General features: G+C 42.5%; 1 protein-coding gene across 3 annotated transcripts in view; it reads right to left on the reverse strand.

Annotated features, from left to right (window-relative positions):
• Smg6 (SMG6 nonsense mediated mRNA decay factor) overlaps positions 1-21429 on the reverse strand; it is a 246261-nt gene that overhangs the window by 169840 nt on the left and 54992 nt on the right. For all 3 annotated transcript variants that reach the window (XM_052756057.1, XM_052756058.1, XM_052756056.1), the window contains exons 9-10: positions 14110-14171; positions 4338-4483 (exon numbers count right to left, since the gene is read on the reverse strand). In XM_052756057.1, the coding sequence (XP_052612017.1) occupies positions 4338-4483; positions 14110-14171 (208 nt within the window). The remainder of the gene's footprint in view (positions 1-4337; positions 4484-14109; positions 14172-21429) is intronic.

A 21429-nucleotide genomic window follows, 5' to 3' on the forward strand; every position in this document is an offset into this window, starting at 1 on the left:
AATGGCACGAAGAAGTACATGCCTACAGGTTAAACTCTGCTAGTACTAACGGCACGAAGAAGTACATGCCTACAGGTTAAGCTCTGCTAGTACCAGGCAGGCAGCTAGAGTTCTAAATCCCACAAGACATCCATATAGCACTTTCTCTATCTCCTGCAATCCAGGAATATTAATAACATAAGGCATGCATATGCTAGGCATGATGATGCATAGCTGTCATCCTACTATTGAGGTGAAGTAGGGGTATTTCAAGTTTGAGACCAGCCTGGGCTACAGAAGGAGCTGCAGTCTCAAAAAAAAAACCAGAAACCAAAACAAAAGCAAATACGAACGATCATGAAAAGAAAGCCAGTCTAGCTCTACCTCAATTCTAACACATGTTTTCTCAGAGCAAGCAACATTAACAGCACACAAGAAGTGTCTCTTGGGTGCCCTCTTGCTGCTGCTACCAGGGCTTTTTTGCAGGGCTGAAATGGAGACATACTCTATGAACTAGCAGAGAAGGAAAAAGAAAAGGCCAGGGCACAGAAAAGGGAAGTTATTCCAGTGGTGGCCAATGAGTAACATCCAGTGATTTATAGGAAATATAATCCAATAATACAGTAAAATAAAACAGTATGCCTGAGATGGTTTTGATTCCAACAATTATAAAACATATTTTTGAAAAGGGTGGGGGCAATGAGGGGAAGTCCAGACTGGAGCAAATTGGGCACAGATGGGGGATGCAGAGGTTTCCATGATGCCCTACCACAAGTGTTGCTTCAGTTACTCTTCTTCAAGAAACTAGTTTTATTTCCTTAAATTACAATTTTTTTTTTTAAGAAAATTAAAGTTCTTGGAGTACTTGTGGTTTAGTTCAACAGTTCACCCTCTAGCCTCTTATCAGCCACTAGTGAAGTGAATACTGAGACACACAAGACGGCCCTTTCTCCTTTCAGGCTCAGAATGCCTTGAACATTGTGACATCACTCCAAGAACCACCTATTTAGACACCAACTTTGGACACTGGCCAGGTGAAAAATACAACTTTCCTAGATCCATGGCCTTCCTCATTTATGCATTCAACAAATACCTGTGTCTAAGAAATACCAGCCTCATGTCAGAACCCCTAAATATCCCTGTCCTGACCTCAAATGTATCTGTCTCCAACCATCGCACAGAGAGTCTTAAGATTCTAAGCTGTCTATGATCCCACGGAGGTAGCCCAGGGCACATGACAGAGGAGGTTAGTCTCCCCACATCCTAATGTAGAAAAAGGAAAGGACACCATTCTCTCTGCCACACAGTTTTGCCCTCTACTTTAGTGTCTGCTACCACATCCACAGCTTTTAAATATTCCATGTCTACAATGAAAGCGTATTTAAAAAGTAAACATAATAAAGTGTTAGCAGCCAAATCATTTCCACCCCTGGCCTACTGATGTAAAAAGAAGGTAGTTATCACAGGGGGAGCACTGGACACAAAAATGATCCACGATGGCACTGTAGCACTAGAGGCCATCAGCAAAGGACATACTTTTTAAGGAAGACCATCTCTATTGCTTTCCAAATCATAATCCTGACCCCACATCTATGGAGATGGCTCTGGCACAGACCGAAAGGATCTAACTGCTTGGGAGCTCCAAGATCACCTCTGCTTCAAGCTGGAATTCTCTTCTCCACAGAGCCCAGGAACTGACATATGCAAACAACCCACCCAGAAGGACACATCCAAGAGGGAAAGAAAAATGATGGTCCAGATGTTCTGTAATTTGCAATAACTGCCAAATCACCATGGACCCAGAGCACCTGGGAGGCCAGGCTGCGTCAGGCCTTGCTTCCTGGTTTCAGACAGCCAGGGACCTGTGGCTGGGTGGTGACTGTGACAGCCTGCAGGCTGGCCGGGAGAGAACCAGTTAGAAGGGCACCAGCTGAGAGGACTTGGGGGCTGAACACACAGAGCTTGATTTATCACTTCCTTACTCATAAAAATGTGATTCAAAGTGCTGCTGATTAGTGAAGGATTTAAATCGTTACCCTCTCCCCAACCCCCTTCTCTCTCCACCCCCGGCACAGATGCTGCTACTCAGCCACAACACCCCCTTCTTGCCACTGTCCGTGCAAGCACAGCACAGGGGCCCAGAGATGATGACTCATGTGCTGGGAAATGGAAAAGTGCATCTTCCCACCAACCAGCCCTGCTGAGTGCTCTGTTCACCCCTCTCCCAATGGCAGCCCACACAGTGGGGTCTGGATGGCCGCCTCAGCTGCACACCGGGTACTTGGCAGCACGTCCGCAGAGCTCTGTGTCCCAGTTGAGTGTTATATCCTGTGGCCTGGGCTGTTTTTCCCTGAACCACCCTTGGAGCCTGTGACCACCTCAGCTTAGGCTCCTCTTGCCTCATGGAGTTGAGAGCCAGGCCAAGAGCAGTACAGCGAGCAGGGCCATAGGCCTTTATTTGTCATTCCTGGCTAAAGGATCCACCTTACAACCAACTACAGAAAAGCCCTACAAAAATATCTTGGCCACAAATACTGAACGGTCCTCCTCTATCCTCACCTTGCTTTCAATCATATTTTCTTAGTCTTTACTTAACAATAGCTTCAAGAAAAAGACTCACTGGTGGTCTATGGTAAGTCCAGGGAATTGCTTTCCACACAGAAGCAACAGCAGAAGCTGTTGAAAACAAGCTCTTTACATTCACACCTACAGAGACCACAGGTCATTTGCTGCTCAACTGTGTCCCCCAGCTCTCCTGCTCACAGTGCACTGGGTGGGTTGGGTAGGAGAGCAGAAAATGAATAGAGGAGCAACTGGAGGCCCTAGTCCTAGAGCCCAGTGAGCAGAGTGTCACTCTGTGGCTCTGGCTGCCAGGAACTTGATAAGTAGACCAAAATGAAAGGTGTGTACCACCACACCCTGAGCGCTTCCTTCTTGGTTGCAAAATTTGCCTCCCTTTAAGACTGCACAGGTTCACCAGGGCAGCACTGCAAACTATTTCCTTCTTAGAAACCAGTGTTTCCCCGTAAGACCCCAGGCCTTGCAGCCCCACTTAAGCAGCCACCTCAGGATAACTGGCTAGGTTGAGAAAGGCTCCTGGACCTCTGTATCTTGCCCACTGCTGAAAATTCTGGATGCTGTTATCAGTCAGCTTGATGGGAAAACATCTTCCAGGATTCAGATGTGATTGAAAGCCCAAGCAGACTAGCCAAGGAGCTCCTCAAAACCTAGGAGAACCCCTGTCTTCAGGGAAAGTGTGGCACACTCACTCATAAGGGAAGTGCCCCACCAGCAGCAAGTTGAGCATAAATCCCAAGAAGGGAAAGAGATGGACTGCAGGGTGAGAGAAGAAATCTCTGAGAAAAGGCACAATCAAAGAGCCAGTGGCACTGTCTAGAAACATTAGATCTGCTTTATGACATAGTCTCCATGGGGCAATTCCTACTTCCTGGCATTGCAGATAAGAATCTGACCAAACATTCTCTGTTGATGTTCTGGAATGACTCCTTGGCAACATGTTGTAAAGAAACACAAAATAATGTCACTCATACTACATATTTCTATCAAGTCAAACCACATCAACCTTACCTAAGTGAGGTAGAGGGAGGGGAAGGAATCTTAGAAACATCTTTCAAATGTGACATACTCATCAGAACATTTTAAAACCCTACCAATCTGCCCTTCCCTCCTCCTCTCCCCACCCCATACCAAAAAAAAAAAAAGTGTTCAGAAAAACACTTCAGAATGCATACCAGTACACTAGCCAAATTCTGGGGCTGATGGGTTTTGTGCTTCCAGATTTGAGTCACCAAAGCTCATCAATTCTCTGTTCTTACTCTCTGGCAGGGTCCCATAAGGGATATCCCATAGGGAACTAGACTTTTCCATATTGAACAAACAGGGTACATGAGTCCAGAAACAGCAATTCCCAATCCCTGCCAAGCATACGGTCTCCGGAATGAAACATTTCAGCAATGTCTCTCCCTTGGGAGAGGCACTGGGTCTGCAGCCTCTAAGAGGCCTTGCTGCTGCCATTAGCACGGCCAGATGTGCAACAGCATCTCTAGATTTTTAAATTAAACTTTATACTCATAAATCTCTCCTTTTATCCCACCCAAGCACTAGAGTCTTACAGAATTCAGAGACTAAAGATCTAAGAAGGAATAGTGGGGAGGTAGAGGTGGAGGTGTAGGTGTGTGTGTGTGTGTGTGTGTGTGTGTGTGTGTGTGTGTGTGTGTGTGTGTGTGTGTGTGTGTCTGGCTGTGTCTGTGTGTTTGGGGGCAAGGGTAGTGATAAGGCAGCATAGGAAAGATACTAAATTCAACTCTGTCTAGATGGAGAAACTGGATTTTCCTTACCTTTCAACTGGGAGTTATGTACAGCAAACATGTTGATGGTCATAAGCTGTAGCATACGGGTACTTCCAATAGGAGATGGGCTATGTTGCAGCAACACTTGGAACTCCTTAAGGACCTTCTCAGCCACTGCAGGGAATGTCTCCATCCTACAGATAGAGGGAGCCCATTATTGAGGCATATCCTTAAAAGCACTTGGAAAAATGACTCCCCCTTCCCCAAGCAGAGAACTAATACCTAGGAAGTTTCTTTGCTACTCCTACAAAACCTTCCTGGTAGCCTATAGTTTTGAACAAATTGAAGAAAAAAGAAAACAAAGTGTTCAAAGTTTAGAGACAAAAACAACTTAGTGGATAAAAGGCTATAACACTTTGGCATGCTATTTCTTAACTCACAATATTAAATGGATTAAAATGACATAGAGTTTCTCTTTGAAACAGGTTTCTAAATAATGAACTAATTTCCTTTAAGCTCTAACACCTACATCTTCCCTAAAAGTCTCAGATATGAAAACTGTATGCTATAAAAGGAGTCTCATCGAGTAAAAAGTTGGGTTTTTGTTTTTTGTTTTGTTTTGTTTTTTGATTTTTGTTTTTTGGAGACAGGGTTTCTCTGTGTAGCCCTGGCTGTCCTGGAACCTGCTCTGTAGACCAGGCTGTCCTCAAACTCACAAAGATCCACCTGCCTCTGCCTCCCCAGTGCTGGGGTTAAAGGTGTGTGCCACTACTGCCCAGACATGTACAAGGTACCATCATACTCACTGCCCACCCATTGGTCCCAAACTTCCCCCTGAAGAACCCCAAACCCAGGGCCCCCAATGGGCTGTTTCCAACCTTCCCTGTGCTGCTATCCTCCCTCTCACAAGCCCTCTGCTCATCAGGGTCTGTATGTTTTCAGGCCAGTGGAAATACAATGCCCTGGCCAACTGCCACTCCCAATACAGGAAGAGCCTGTAATGTAGGGAGGCAGAAATCCAGCCAGTGACCTAGGGCTCCTAAGGAGAGGTCATTCAAACTACTGCTTGCCAAATGTGGCCACTGGATCCTAAACAGTGGTGCATGCCTGGAGCTCCTTTGGCAACAGGAGTAAACCACAGCTGAAATCCTCTGAAATAAAAAGCAAACTCAAACTTGGTGCTAGAGAGAGAAACCAGGCACACAGGCCTTAGGGCTATGCTGAACAATTCGTGGTCAGCAAAGTATCTTTTACCACCCCCACCCCACCCCACCATCAAACTGCTTGTGGTGCACTGAGGGGTGCAGAGGGGAACAGCTCTAGTCTGGATTAATAAATAGCTTCTGGAAAGCCAAGGCAGGCAATCCTTCTCAAATCCTGGAGAAAGGTGGGGTGAGTTTCACCCCAACCTCAGTCTTTATCGTTGAACAGCATCCTCCCCAGATAAGAAAACCCCAGAGCTTTATGGAATTTTGGAGCTCTTTATACCTTGTATTTGGATGGCAACACATACTGCTGACCTTCTGGTGCCCAGAAGTCATGCCACAGCTCCGGGTCAATCACAGTTTACATTCCAGTTTGCCTCTGTTCAACTGTCCTCATTTTCACTGGCACAAAACATGCCATGCATTGGCTTCCTGCACCACCCCCCATGCCATTTTAAGTGCCTGCTCCAAATCAAAACAAAGCAAAGCAAAACAAAACAAAAAAATTTTCCCTCTAAAAAACTTCAGAGCTGCTAAAACTCTTGATAGACTAGGAATGGCAGGGAGTGATGTTTGTAGCTGGATTGGATCCATTTTTCCCCATGGGCTCTAACAAAGGTTTCATTTTAAATCCTGACACTGTGCAGCACTCTCTCTGGATGGAAGTGGGGAGGGGGCTAGTACTTCTCATTACAAGAAGAGCAGAGTTCACTCTGCAAGAAAAGCAGCCACGCTGGGCAAGTTTCAAGGCCATGTGTCTCCGTGTTGAAAGGCAGAAGAGCGCCAGCACAAAATGACAGGACAGAAGTGTCACGTGGGACATGTGTCTAAGGAAGCCTCTTCCCTGGGGTAGGAACTGAAACAGATCCATTAACACTCCATGGGTCGGACTAAAGTCTGAAATGAGTACAGGTCAAATGTTCACATTGTTTTTTCAGAAACTTAAAAAAACCAAAACAAAAAACCCCACCTCCCTTTGATTAGCACAACGTAACTGAAAGAATCAATGGGTAAGAATGTAAATTAGTCTCATACATCAAATATAAGAGAACATGGTCCTTTCAAAACTCAGGAGGCAGAGGCAGGCAGATCTCTGTGAGTTCGAGGCTTGCCTAGTCTATAAAGTACATTCCAGGACAACCAGAGCTACATCGAAAACCCCTGTCCCAAAAAACCGAGAGAGAGACAGAGAGACAGAGAGAGAGACAGAGAGAGAGAGAGAGAGAGAGAGAGAGAGAGAGAGAGAGAGAGAGAGAGAGAGAGAGACAGACAGACAGACACACACACACACACACACAAACACAGAAACTGAGAACTTAATGGGGGTGGTAGTGTTACTCAGACAAAAATCAGTGTTAAGCAAAAAACAGGGAAAGAAGGTGACAGTTAAAAGTCCCTTTTCCAGAGGCAGGGAAGATTTCTATGAGTTCGAGGCCATCTTGGTCTACACAGTGAGTTCCAGAACAGCCAGGACTGTAATAGAGAAATCTTGTCTCAAACAAACAAACAAACAAGAACCAAAAGGTCACCTTTCCAGGATTCAATAATGAGACTTCTGTTTCCTAGATTTTATTTATTTAATTTTATTTATTTATTTATTTATTTATTTATCTATCTATCTATCTATCTATCTATTTGAGACAGGGTTTCTCGGTGTAGTTTTGCGCCTTTCTTTCTTTCTTTCTTTTCTCTCTCTCTCTCTCTCTCTCTCTCTCTCTCTCTCTCTCTCTCTCTCTTTCTTTCTTTATTTGAGACAGGGTTTGTGTAGTTTTGCGCCTTTCCTGGAACTAGCTTTGTAGACCAGGCTGGCTTTGAACTCATAGAAATCCACCTGCCTCTATCTCCCAAGTGCTGGGATTAAAGGCGTGTGCCACCACCACCTGGCTATTTCCCAGATTTTTAACCAAAATTCTTTTTGATTTTAGTTTCAAACTGAACATAGTTTCATGTCTTTTTCTTTGAGAAATATCTTTACTCCTTGTCTACATATTACAAAAAAATTATACTAAAACTGACAATGATGGTACATAATTAATATATTTTTAAGTGCATGTGTTTGCAAAACATACATGCAAAACCCAAAGCTGTATGTGGTAGCACATGTCTCTAATGTTAGCACTGAGAAGGCTGAGGCAGGAGGTTAGTTGAGTTTGAGGCTAGCCTGAGCTATTACATAGTGAGATCCTATCTAAAAACAAAACAAATAAACAAAAATGGGGGAACCCACAAAATTTTGTTTTTACAAATACATACATAAGTATACAAAAAGGCCTTAAAGTACATATAACCCAACATCCAGTGTTCCCTCTTTGGAGAACACAGTATGGAGATGGGGGTGAGTTGAGAGAAATTTTAACCTTAGCTATAGTTTTGTGTTTTCTAAGAGTTTTTGATGTTACTTATGAAATAATCATAAAATTTAAGACAAGAAGAAAGAACAAGAACAACAACAATAAAGGAGGAAGAGGAGGAAGAAAGAAACTGTCAGAAGCACCTAAAACACCCAGACACCTGGGGGCCAGGTATGGCGGCTTTCAGCACCTGGGAACTTGATAAGCTGGGGCTGGAGAGCTGCTGTGAGTTCAAGACCTGCCTGGGCGAGCAATGGAGTTCAAGAACTACTGGACTACAGTGTGAGACAAAGGAAACAAATGAAACAAAAAGCATCTCCAGCAGCACTGCCTGTAGAGCTGCTATTGATTCTGTAATCACGTGAGGGAAACTTCGACACACATCCAGGGAATAACTGTAGAACAGTTTAATATGATTCCTTTCATACATACACACAAACAATGACTATAAAATATACACTGAACATTAGTTATTCAGTTATCACTGGCTATTAAGAATACGAGTAACTTAGATGAGCGTAGTGGCCTTTAATCCCAGCACTCAGGAGGCAGAGGCTAGCAGATCTCTGAGTTCCAGGCCAGCCTGGTCTACAGAGTGAGTTCCAGGCCAGCCTGGTCTACAGAGTGAGTTCCAGGCCAGCCAGGGCTACACAGTGACAGGAAAACAAACAAACAACACACAATATGAGTAACTTTTTATTTTTTTCTTTTTGCTAAGTTTTCTAAATATTTTATAATCAACAATGTATAATACAAAAAAAGTTTCTCTATTATGAATACTTCTGAGTTTGGTATTTAAATACATTTAGTAATTTTACCAATAAAATCAAAATACTTTATTTTTAAAGAATTTAAAATCTAAAATAAATACATGGGTTTTTAAATTCCAAGACCTTGGTGCAAATAAAATGACCAGCCAAGCAAGCACAAACTAAAGCGGTAACTTTAACTGAGGCAAAAATAGGAAACAAAAATTTCCAGTTGTCCCAATTCAAGAGTCTCCTCTACAGGTTGCCAGCTTCTGACCTCCCTCAGTTGAAGCCAAGTACAGGGCTGCTCTGCTTCTTACTGGAAAAGCATCTTCTATCTATCAGAAGCCTCCAGGCAACCCTGACTGATTCCTCTTCCAGAGTCCAAGAAGACTCAGTTCCTGTTCTTTCAAACCTAAGAAGACAGGTAATCTTCAGAGCATGCACTTCACTGACTTAGGTGGCTAACTTGTGATCTCCTTGTCTCACTTGGATGGCAGTTTCAAAAGACCGATGTTTCAGACAACACTGGGACCCAGACTCAAGAATGCCTCAGACAGTGACTAACAGGGCAGGCCCAACCCCTCAGACGCTGAGGACATAGCTGGGCTAGACAACATTCTCTACAGAAAAGAATCAGGCTTCCTAACTTGATTCTCAACTTCTTAATTCTCTAAAAACTTAGAACAAAACAGGAGCATTTTTTTTTAACTTAAATCATGTCACAGGGTGGAGATGAGAGAAAACATCATATTGCTATAGAACAAAGGGATTAGAATGACTCTCAGCAATAATCTAAACCACTGCTAGGAGACTGAAGTGCACAAAAATCTTCTGACTTGTTTACTCTGGAGGCCTAACTACCCATTGTTTTTACAAAAAAAATTCTTGGTGTTTAATCTCAGTGAAACCAGGTGATGTCAACAGTAAGCAGACCTGACTTGCACACAGTAGGCGTTCAAGTATACACTACACAGATACAACATGAACCCCAGGCACAGAGAAGACCTAAACCAAAGGACTAGTGTCAGGGCTTTTCTAGAAAGAGGTGCAGCATGTGCCTTCAGCTGGTCTCCATTACAATCTCCGCAGTCTTAACTTGTTTTCAGCGCCTCCCACATTTCACTTCTTGTTAATTAGGCATTGGTCCATGATGTTATATGTAGCTTGCACTTGCTGCGTTTCTAGGCTTACAGAGTTCTACTTATGTTTTTCACTCTTTAAAAGATTTTTTTAAATTTGTGTGTGTGTGTGTCCACAGAGATCAGAAGAAGTCATCCAATCTCCTGAAGTTAAAGTTACATGGGAACTGGGACTGAACCCAGGTTCTCTAAACTCAATAAGCCATCTCTCCAGCCTCTATCCTTTTTTCTTCCTTTTTAACAATAGGAATGTTACTGCTGTTTCTATCTTGCTGAATTAATGTTGAGCTCAATTTCCTCTTATCTCAAGAACAGTAAGAGAAGAATATTCATGCAGGGACTGAAGTATGCCTAGAATTGATAGACATTTTCTTCATTGAAAAGGACCATGTTTCACCTTTTATAAAAATAAATTTGGGGGCTGGAGAGATGGCTCAGAGGTTAAGAGCACTGACTGCTCTTCCAGAGGTCCTGAGTTCAGTTCCCAGCAACCACATGGTGGCTCACAACCATCTGTAATGAGATCTGGTGCCCTCTTCTGGCCTGTAGACATACGTGCAGGCAGAACATTGTATACATAATAAATAAATAAATCTAAAAAAAAAATAAATAAATAAATAAATAAATAAATTTGGTGTTGGGTGGTGGTGGTGCACGCCTTTAATCCCAGCACTGGGGGAGGGGGGGGGAGCGGCAGAGGCAAGCAGATCTCTGTGAGTTCGAGGCCAGCCTGGGCTACAGAGTGAGTTCCAGGAAAAGGCTCCAAAGATACACAGAGAAACCCTGTCTCGAAAAACCAAAAAAAAAAAAAAAAAAAAAAAAAAACCACAATAAATAAATAAACAAACAAATAGAATTAGCTCAATTATCTCTTGCGCCCCCCTCCCCCCCAGGGTTTCTCTGTGTGTATCCCTGGCTGTCCTGGAACTTGCTCTGTAGACCAGACTGGCCTCAAACTCACAATGATCTGCCTGCTTCGGCCTCCCAAGTGCTGGGATTAAAGGTGTGTGCTACCACCATCCAGCTTTTTTAAAAATTGTGTGTGTATGTATGTTGGTGCACATGGGCCCCAATGCATGCATGTATGGAAGTTAGAGGATAAATTGCAGAAGTCAGCTCTCTCCCCACCATGTGGGTCCACAGGACAGAACTCAGGTCATCAGTCTCGTAGCAAGCAGATTTACCCTCTGAAGCATCTCACCAGCCCTAGACTAACTTTTCTTTTTTTTTTTTTTTATGTTTTTTTTTTTTTGGTTTTTCGAGACAGGGTTTCTCTGTGTAGTTTGGTCTTTTTTTTTTTTTTTTAAGATTTATTTATTTATTTATTATGTATACAATGTTCTGCCTGTGTGTATGCCTGCAGGTCAGAAGAGGGCACCAGATCTCATTACAGAGGGTTGTGAGCCACCATGTGGTTGCTGGGAATTGAACTCAGGACCTCTGGAAGAACACCCAGTGCTCTTAACCACTGAGCCATCTTTCCAGCCCAACTAACTTTTTGACAACAGATTTTACTCTCAAAAACAGAAGAGATCCTGGAAATTAATCTAGGCCAGAGTAAACCACCTCAGACAAAGGAAATAATCTATTCATTTTTAAAACCCTCCAGGGAAGGAAATTCCCAAACATACTCCTTCTATGAAATTCTTCCTTTTCTTCTTTTTGTTTTTGAAATAGTCTCATATGCATGCCAGGCTGGCTAAAACTTGCTATATAGCCAGTGATGACTTTGAACTCCTGATCCTTTTGCCTCCACCTAGTGAGTGGTAAAATTACAGGTGTGTGCCAACACATGCAGTTTTTATCAGTGCTGGAATTGAACTCAGGCCGTACTGAATGCTAGGCAAGTAAACAAACCAACTGAGTTACTACCTTAGCCCTCATTATCCAGCTGTTTAGTCCTTCCTGTGGCTATTTACCAAACTTGCTCTAAAATATCTGTGCTTAAATATGGTAATTTTAAAAGAAGGAATAAAATATAATTAACATTTAATCTGATAAAAACATCCTAAATATTCTTACCATACATTCTGAAGTAAGACTTAAATAAGCTTTCCAGTTCTAAGTTTCCAGTGAACAAGAAACAATCTAAAACTTAGTTCTCCACAAGGGGCATTATGGCTCCCAACAAACATTTGCCTGGAGATATTTTTAATCACAACTTGGGATTGGAGTATGTAGTATCATATAGTAAAAAGATGCTACAACACACAGACTCCCAAGGTTCCAAATGTTAATAGCACTGAAGCTCATGAACCTTGACACAGACAGTGTGGTACAGGAAAACCTACAGAACAAATCTAAGAGGGAAAAGGGAGAGCCAGATATAGCTGTGGATCTTGTAATCCCAGCATTTAGGAAGTGGCTGCAGAAAGATCAGAAGTTCAATACCTGGGCTACAGGACACTCTGGTCGCAAGAAATAAGGGAGGGAGGGAGGGAGGGAGGGAGGGAGGGAAAAGAGAGAGAGGAGAGAGAGAGAGAAGGGAAAAGGGAAAAGAGGTGAGTGAAAGGCAGTAAGAGAAAAATGAAACATGGCAAGAACTATACAAGATAAAGAAGTAAGAGAAGCATCCACTGTTAGTGCTTCCTGCTATCCTGTTCTTTCACTAGTTACATTGACCATGGTAGCTACCATCGTAACTGCAGCTCTGGCACTCACTGGTGAGCAGCTTGGCTCTACTGTAACCTACTGGAATACCACATACTTTTCTCTGGTCTTTCCCAATCCATCTATTTCTTACAATCCTTCATTTCTTCATTCACACAATTGTTAACCAACCACTCAGGATACAGCTGAGCTAGACAAAGCTTCTGCCACTGGAGCACATGCTGACAGTGCCAGGGAGAAGTTAGAAGCAACTAACATGTGTAGCTAATTTTTCCCAAGTAAATTTATTTCTAGTAGTAGAGAGTCTTTATCTTTTGAAATTTTTCCAATTTTCCCAAGTCATTTCAAAATCTAAAATATCCTTGAAATGACCATAACTGTCACTCTTGCCCAAGATGATGCCAGATGAGTACATGTGAAACATATTGCTACTCACAATCCACAGGGTGGTGGTTTTTCAAGCAGGACAAAGCCTTTCAGCATCTCAAGAGTAAATACAAAGTATGTGGAAACTGAAATGACTAGTATTTTCCCAAAGGAAACCTATAGCACTACAGATAAACAAACTTACTTAAAAGTTCATGGTGAGCCGGGCGGTGGTGGCGCACGCCTTTAATCCCAGCACTCGGGAGGCAGAGCCAGGCGGATCTCTGTGAGTTCGAGGCCAGCCTGGGCTACCAAGTGAGTCCCAGGAAAGGCGCAAAGCTACACAGAGAAACCCTGTCTCGAAAAACCAAAAAAAAAAAAAAAAAAAAAAAAAAAAAAAAAAAAAGTTCATGGTGAAAAGTAAAAAAGAAATAGGAGATTTGCAATATGCAGCCAATCACCTCAAAGGGCAGCTCACAATAAAACTTCTAATTCAGAAAAGATTAAAACCCACCAGGAATCCTAGTATGCCGGCACACTTGGGAATTCCAGCACTTCAGAAGCCGAGGCAGGAAGGTCACCAAATTCTAAGCCAGCCTAGGCTACACAGGAAGACCCTGTCTCAAAAAAACCAAAACCAATCAAACAAAAAACAAGCAGCAGACCTGTGAAGGGCTGCTACTTCTTCTCTTTCTTCGATGTCCTTTACCCAGGGAGGTCCTACACAGAGACACTCAGCACACATCTCCTTTGACAAGAAGGCACCATCAAGCTTTTGGATGATGAGTTTTACTTTGTCAGGAAAAACTTCTGATGCACCAGAGGAACATTCAAAATTCTTCCCAGGGACTTAAGGGGGAAGTACTAAGCTTCTGCACACACTGCCTTCCCTGGGACATCCCATGGACAGGTAAATCCATGGAGGATTTGGGATTTACTGAGATCAGCAATGTGGCACAGGGGACGGGACACACAGAAAGGGGGATGGGTCAGAACATAGAGAAAGGCAACAGTTACTCTTGCTTTTGAGGAGAAATACAGAGATAGTTTTTCCCCAAGGAAGACCCTGGCAGCTGCACCCAGGGATGGAGCATGACTATCTCAGGCTCACTGGGGGCTAACCGGAAGACAGCAACGACAGAAACCCAAGGGGACTAGGAGATGGGGCTGTCTTTAAAGAAAGTTTTAGGAAAGAAAGAGAAAAGAGAGACAAAGATGGAGAGTAATATCTCTCAAACTTCATGAGCACAGTAGGAAAGAGAGAGAAGGGAAGGTGGAGGCCTCTGAGAATTCACACCCTGTGCCCTCAGTTACAAACACAGGCTAGTTGCTAACAATATTAAATTCCAAAATGACTTGTAATGTAGGGAAATAAAATAAACATCCTGCACACTTACCCAATCCGGGTAAACAGCTTCCCATGGGCATGGAGAAAACTGAGGATGAACCTTTTGTTCAGCTGCATGGGAAAAAGGGAGAGGAGAAAACAATTAAACTTTCCCCAGTTTCCTGTTACTGAATACAGTCCCCAGTGACACAATAACCTGGCCAGGGTCTAAAGGGGTGGGCACTGGGGATGGGAACCAAATGGACATGCCCAAATTCTCACACAGACCCAGGGCACATGCCCAACAGCTGCGGTTCAGCTGAGCCAAGGTAAGAGGGCTCGGTGAGTGGACAGCACCCCCTGCTGGCAGTGGCACCCCTGTGCAGAAATGGAAAGCGACTCTGAACTGAGCAGATTGCAGAGGGAGATGCCTCCTCTCTGTGGAATCCAGAAACCACTACTAGATCCATAATTCTGAAATCCGGAAACAAAATTCTGACAGGAATAGAGTAAGTGATTTTAGAGAATCTCCTGATCCTACTTCTGAGCTATTTTTCTAGCTATATAGGAAATCAGGTCTCTGACAACTAAGGTTAATTAAGGTATTCACCACTAAGGTGGCTCATCAAATACTAGCTTTTGATACTGGAGTTCTGGTCTGGTTCTGGAGCTGAAGATTAGAGTCTACGGAGACCAGGCATAAAGAAGGCTGGTGGTGACAGCAGGAACCTCTGGCACTTACTCTCCAGTCCCAACAAATGCTCTAATGGAGAACCAAGCTGGAAAGGGGAATATGGGTTTTTATGTAAAATGCTCTGGCTTTTAAGCATTAGCTACCAGTAAAAATTATCTGAACATTAAGTAAGTCCCAAGCCAGCCATATGTAGCATATGAGCCACCAGTTTGCAATCTTGACTCAAAGATTCTAGAAAATCTATCTCAGTCAAAAAAGATCATTCCTTTGGGCAAAATAAAGATGGGGGGGGGGGTTGAATTTAACTCCAAAGAAAGTAGAGACAATGTAAACAACCCCACTATCTTCCCTGATCTCCTAGAAATAATATCCTATAGTCTGCCAGGGTTGAGACTGTTGACTTCTGTTGAGAGTAGTGGGGCACATCTCTAATCCCAGGACTGAGGCAGAGGCAGGCAGATCTCTGTGAGTTCAAGGTCAGTCTAGTCCACAGAGTGAGTTCTAGGGCAGCCAGAGCTACATAGTAAGACCCTGCTCAAAACTTACAAAAAAAAAAATTTAAGAATGTTGATTACAAGTGGGAAATTAGTGGGTCAGCAAGATGGCTAACGCTGACCACCAAGCCTGACAACCTCAGTTCAATCCCCAGGACCCACCTGGTAGAAAAAGAGAACCAACGCCCACAAGTTATCCTCTGATCTCCAGATATGCAATCAAGCCCACACACACATACATGCACTAAATAGATAGATAAATAAATGTAAAAATAAAAAGGTAACTACTAAAATAAGGAACAAAGCCGGGCGGTGGTGGCGCACGCCTTTAATCCCAGCACTCGGGAGGCAGAGCCAGGCGGATCTCTGTGAGTTCGAGGCCAGCCTGGACTACCAAGTGAGTTCCAGGAAAGGCGCAAAGCTACACAGAGAAACCCTGTCTCGAAAAACCAAAAAAAAAAAAAAAAAAAAAAATAAGGAACAAATCCAATAGCCCTGGGTAGTATACCCCCAAAGAATAAAAACTTTTGGGTCATCACCCTGCAGAACAGAACACCAATAAAATTATGGAATACAGAAATAAGATTTCAACATCAAGCTTGGTGAATAAGCTTCCATTTTTATTTTTGCCGTAAGTGAACTACCCTGAAGAGCTATTAAAGAGCGAAATGATGATGTGTGTGGTTTAAAAGCTCAAGCTAGTTACAGCATGCCATGTCAAGGCCAGTGACAGTAGGAAAGATTTTACCAACCATTTTACCAAAATTAGTAGCAAAACCTTGAACAGAGTATAGCTCTCAAGATCTTGTAGGAGAGAAGGATGGTACAAACAGAGACTGCCTTCCCACCAAACAGACTTGAAGTTAATTCTTCCCAGACCATTTATTTACCTGCTGTGAGGTACCTTAGGCAATTGATCCAAATTCCCTAAATTCCTTCCCCTTCCCTTCAGATCTGGTCTTGCTATATGGCCCAGACTGGCCTTGAATTCGCAATTTCCCTGCCTCCACCTCCTCAATGCTGGAATTCTAGGCAAGCATCACACCCATCATCCTGTTCCTTAGAACTTTTCTTTTTTTTTTTTTAGATTTATTTATTTATTTATTATGTATACAGAATGTATGACTGCAGGCCAGAAGAGGGCACCAGATCTCATTACAGATGGTTGTGAGCCACCATGTGGTTGCTGGGAATTGAACTCAGGACCTCTGGAAGAGCAGTCAGTGCTCTTAACCTCTGAGCCATCTCTCCAGCCCCTACTATTATTTTATTTTATTTTTTATTTTATATATCTATTTATTTATTTATCTATTTATTTATTTAGGTTTTTCGAGGCGGGGTTTCTCTGTGTAACTTTGCGCCTTTCCTGGATCTCGCGCTGTAGACCAGGCTGGCCTCGAACTCACAGAGATCCGCCTGCCTCTGCCTCCCGAGTGCTGGGATTAAAGGTGTGCGCCACCACCGCCCGGCTCAAACTTTTCTATAGGTATGAAATCATTCAAACAGAAGGATAAAGATACATGTACTCTATTCCTATTTAGCTTAGTTACTTCTCTTCTCACAGCTATCAATTACAAAATCCTCTATAAGTTGCTTATATTTACATGTAAAGGATAGTTTAGTAGGAAAAGAATTATTAGTAGTCCACTAATCCAAGCCTAAAGTTATCCCTTGAGCCCTAAGGCAAGCCCAACATATAAGCTGCTTTAAAGAGGAGAGTTAGAATTTGAATCCAGGTCTTCTCTTAACTTTCTCTTAACCTCAGGAAAACACTTGTGAACTGATTCAATAGGGAGTGAATGAGAACAACTGAAAAGCAACACAATTCTGCTTTTTAATTTTTTTTACTGAATGGATAGGAAACAGTGAACCGGAAAGCTCCCGGAATAAAGTGAAACTCCCAAGTGATTTTGGAACATCCTGCATTACCCATACTTCCTAAAGGGACTTCCTTTAGATAGACAAGTCTAGCTAATCACTTGAATCTATATTTACTACTATTATTCATATTTTGTTGTTGTTTTTCCCCTGAGACAAGGTTTCTCTGTGTAACCCTGGCTGTCCTGGAACTCCCTCTGTAGACCCGGCTGACCTCAAATAAATAAAGGTCTTACTGGCATAATTTTTCAACTAAAGGAAATAAAGGTAATTTTAGAGAACTTTTTTTTTGTTCTTTTGTTTGTGTTTGTTTTTGAGACAGAATCTCACTATTTAGCTGTTCTGGAAGTCACGGAGCTCCACCTGCCTCTGCCTCTGCCTGGAGTCCTGGGATTAAAGGTGTATACCACCATACCACCATGCATAGCTTTTTTTTTTTTTTTTTTTTTAAAGAGAACTTTAATTTGAAAGTACACATAAACTTTCTCCTGACCTTGAGAACTAACATTTTATTTTCAGTCTAAAGTATCTGTTACCTTAACTTTTGTTCCACTTTGTTATCACCAAAACCACTTTAGTTAGGAAAGGAAAGTAAAAATGTGGGTGTATCATAGAGGTAAAGCATGCTACCCAGAGCGAGCAGATTTGTTGCACATTGATCAAAATAGGTCTTAAGAAACAGTCACAAAGCCGGGCGGTGGTGGCGCACGCCTTTAATCCCAGCACTCGGGAGGCAGAGCCAGGCGGATCTCTGTGAGTTCGAGGCCAGCCTGGGCTACCAAGTGAGTTCCAGGAGAGGCGCAAAGCTACACAGAGAAACCCTGTCTCGAAAAACCAAAAAAAAAAAAAAAGAAACAGTCACAAGTGACTGAGACAATATGAAGTCAGCTAGTACTGAAGCAGGATCTTTGGAGAACTCTAAAAACAAACAAAGAAAACACAGAGGGATCAAACCCAGGGCCTTGCACACAGGAGGCAAATGGTCTACTACTGACTGTACTGGTCCTTAGTCTTCTGAGAAAGGGTCCATTAGGTAGGTAGTTCAGACTAGCCCCAACTTTTAATTCTCCCTGCGAGGATAAGATTATGGATGACCCTGAAGAACTCATAACTGAAACCAACTTTTTCTGAGTCAGGAAAACTTCAGTGTGAGCTTTTCTCTCCAACACATTACAACAGCCTGACTTCTACTTCTGCAACTTGTTTTTATTTTTTATGTGTGCATGTCTGTGCAAGTATGTGCAGGTGCCCTAGGAGGTCAACTAGAGTTACAGGCATTTGTGAGTTCCCTGACATGGATTCCAGGAACTCAAAACATTTGGAAGAGAGCCAAGCACTCTGGAACTCACTATAGACCACTCAGCTAACGCTACAGCCTCTCTCCCCCTGTCCCCTTTTTTGAGGCAGGGTCTCACTATGTAGACCTGACTGACCTGGAACTCACTCTGTAGAACAGGCTGGCCTTGAACTCAGAGATCCACCTGTCTCTGCCTCCCAAGTGCTGGGATTAATGGCTTCCTAAATGCTGAGATTAAAGGAGTGAACCATCATGCCCGACTTTCTGCAACTTATTTTAATATACAACTAAGCAGAGAGAAATGTGATGTTATCTGCCTCTAAGTCATTCTTATACATCTGCCTACTATTCACCAGAAACTAAAATTGTCCCTAGAGATATTGTGGACTCCTAAGCTTACCTCAAACAGATACTAATAACAGTAGATTCATGGGTAGGTCTCCAGAATGAAGTCTGTCTGCCATCAACTGAGATTCTGAGTTTAAAAACATTTTTAATTGCTCCTCAGCTGTACTTTGTTGTACTGTACAGCTGTACTGTCACCCCTCCACACACACACATACACACACTGTAAAATGGAGTTTTAACTACTGACATTACCTAGCTCATAAATAAAAAGATTAAAATGCAAATAAAAGGATTCTAAAACCAGGTAAGCATGATGTTACACACCTGTTGTCCTTGCTCTGCATAAGTAGAAGCAGAAAGATCATGAGTTTAAGGTTATCTTTGGCTATATAGCAAATAGGAGGCCAGTTGGCTACATGAAACCCCACGTTAAATACAGTAACAAAGAAATCTCACCAAGAAAACTAAGTTTAACTAGTACTAGCACCTGCCGGGCGGTGGTGGCGCACACCTGTGATCCCAGCACTTAGGAGGCAGAGGCAGGTGGATCTCTGTGAGTTCGAGGCCAGCCTGGTCTACAGAGCTAGTCCAGGACAGGCTCCAAAGCTACAGAGAAACCCTGTCTCGAAAAACCAAAAAAAAAAAAAAAAAAAAAAAAAGTCTCCTTAGCTGAGAGTAGTAGCTCATGCCTTTAATCCCTACACTTGGGATGGAGAGGCAAGTGGATCAATTCGATTTTGAGGCCAGCCTGTATCTACATAATGAATTCCAGGACAGCAAAGACTACACAGTGAGAGCCTGTCTCAAAAACAAAACAGAACCACACAAAACAAAAACCACAAAACTGTCTCCTTGGCATAAAGTGTTAATCTCGGAACCACTTACTAGTCTTTGAACCATCATCAAAACGTTATCCTCAGCTACATGGTAAGTTTAAAGCTAGCCTGGGTTACATAAGACTGTCTCAAAAATCAACCAAACAAAAACACCTGGGCCGAGCATGGTAGTTTCTACCTGTAATCCCAGTACTTCCAGGCTAAGGAAGGAGGGTCATTGTCATGGATTGGATGCCAGCCTTCGCTAATGAGTCGAAGCCAGCCTGGGCTATAGTATGAAACCTTGTCTCAAAAAATAATAAAAAAATATTTTTTCTTGGCAAGTAAATGTTTAATACAAACCATAGAGAATATTCCTTAAAAATGAAACTAAGTACTTTGTTATCCCTGGAGCGAGAAAGAATACCTGCTTGGTGGCAGCAATTCAATGTCATACAAGGGAGATTCTAAAATGCACCCATTTCAATTCCACAGATTTGTGAAGAAAATCATTTTGAGGACAATAAGAATATTTAGAATTCAAAGGTGTATTTTTTAATGTTTTTTTCAGAGGAGCATAAATTATCACTTTCTTGTTTTGAACCTATTTTCATAGGTATCAAATATTTTCAAAGTCATTCAACTTTTCTGTGATTGGAAAGGGGGTAGTATCCTTAGATATGAGACAACACTGGTAGAAATCAAATTTCAAGAGTACCCATAAGTAAAAAGTTCAGGGCTTTCAGAGCTGTCAATCAAAGGCCATTCATTCGCCTCTGTAAAGGTTGAGCTCACAGGAAGCAGAGGATGTGAGGGTACCTGCAATGTTGTCTATTTGTCTCCTTCAGACGTGTGCTTCTAGGGCAGCAAAATAAGAGGCTTACAAGCCAAGAGGATAAACAGGTAACAAACCAACTGCCAATCCAGGTATGTTTTAAAACCTGAAACAAGGCCTACCAATTCTGAAGTTGCCAGGAGGCACTAGGATTACCTTGCTTGCTTAGACAGGGAATGTCTTAGAAAAGGCGAGATCTAAGGAAGTCATAAAGAGAGAAAGAGAGCCCTGGCACACAAAATGTTCTCAGTAGCATGGCAATCACTAGTAAAAAAATAAAAGTTATTTAGTAGTATCAGAATTCTTTTTTTTTTTTTTCTTTTTTTTTTTCTTTAAAGAGAGGGTCTCACTATGTAGCCCTCCCTGGATGGCCTGGATGGAACCCAGAGATATGTCTACTCTTGCCTTCTAAGTGCTGGAATTAAAGGCTTGCCCTACCACAACCAGCCTATTTTCAGTATTCTTTCTAGGATACAGATAAAAAAAGCTCAAAAAAAAAAAAAAAAAAAAAAAAGAAAAGAAGCTCAGGTGAGCCAACCTGCATGACTTAAATACCTGTAGGATGAAAAACCAAGACAGATTAGTGGTTAAGAGCATGTACTGTTCTTCCAGAGGACCAGAGTTCGATTCCCAGAACATACATAAGGAGTCATTCCAACACTTCTGACCTCCATGGGCACTTGCATGTGCATGCACACATGCACACTCACTTAAAAATAATAAAAACCTTAAAAAAATTCAGTTCAATCCCCAGGACCCACATGGTAGAAAAAATGAACCAATTCCTACAAGTTGTCCTCTGACCTACACACACACACACACACACACACAGAGAGAGAGAGAGAGAGACAGACAGACAGAAAATAGGTAGGTAGGCAGGCTGATTTTTTTTTAATCAATCCATATATTCCTTATTTGAAGCAAAGAGCCACACCAATGCTAAGGTTGGTCAGGGATGGTGATTACACCCCATCGTTACTGCTGATCTGCTCTAAGAACTACAGCTCAATTAGCTATAATTAAGCACCA

The sequence above is a fragment of the Peromyscus californicus genome, unplaced genomic scaffold (genome assembly GCF_007827085.1).
Source record: "Peromyscus californicus insignis strain IS unplaced genomic scaffold, ASM782708v3 Scaffold_3__1_contigs__length_106647218, whole genome shotgun sequence".
Classification (NCBI taxonomy): Eukaryota; Metazoa; Chordata; class Mammalia; order Rodentia; family Cricetidae; genus Peromyscus; species Peromyscus californicus.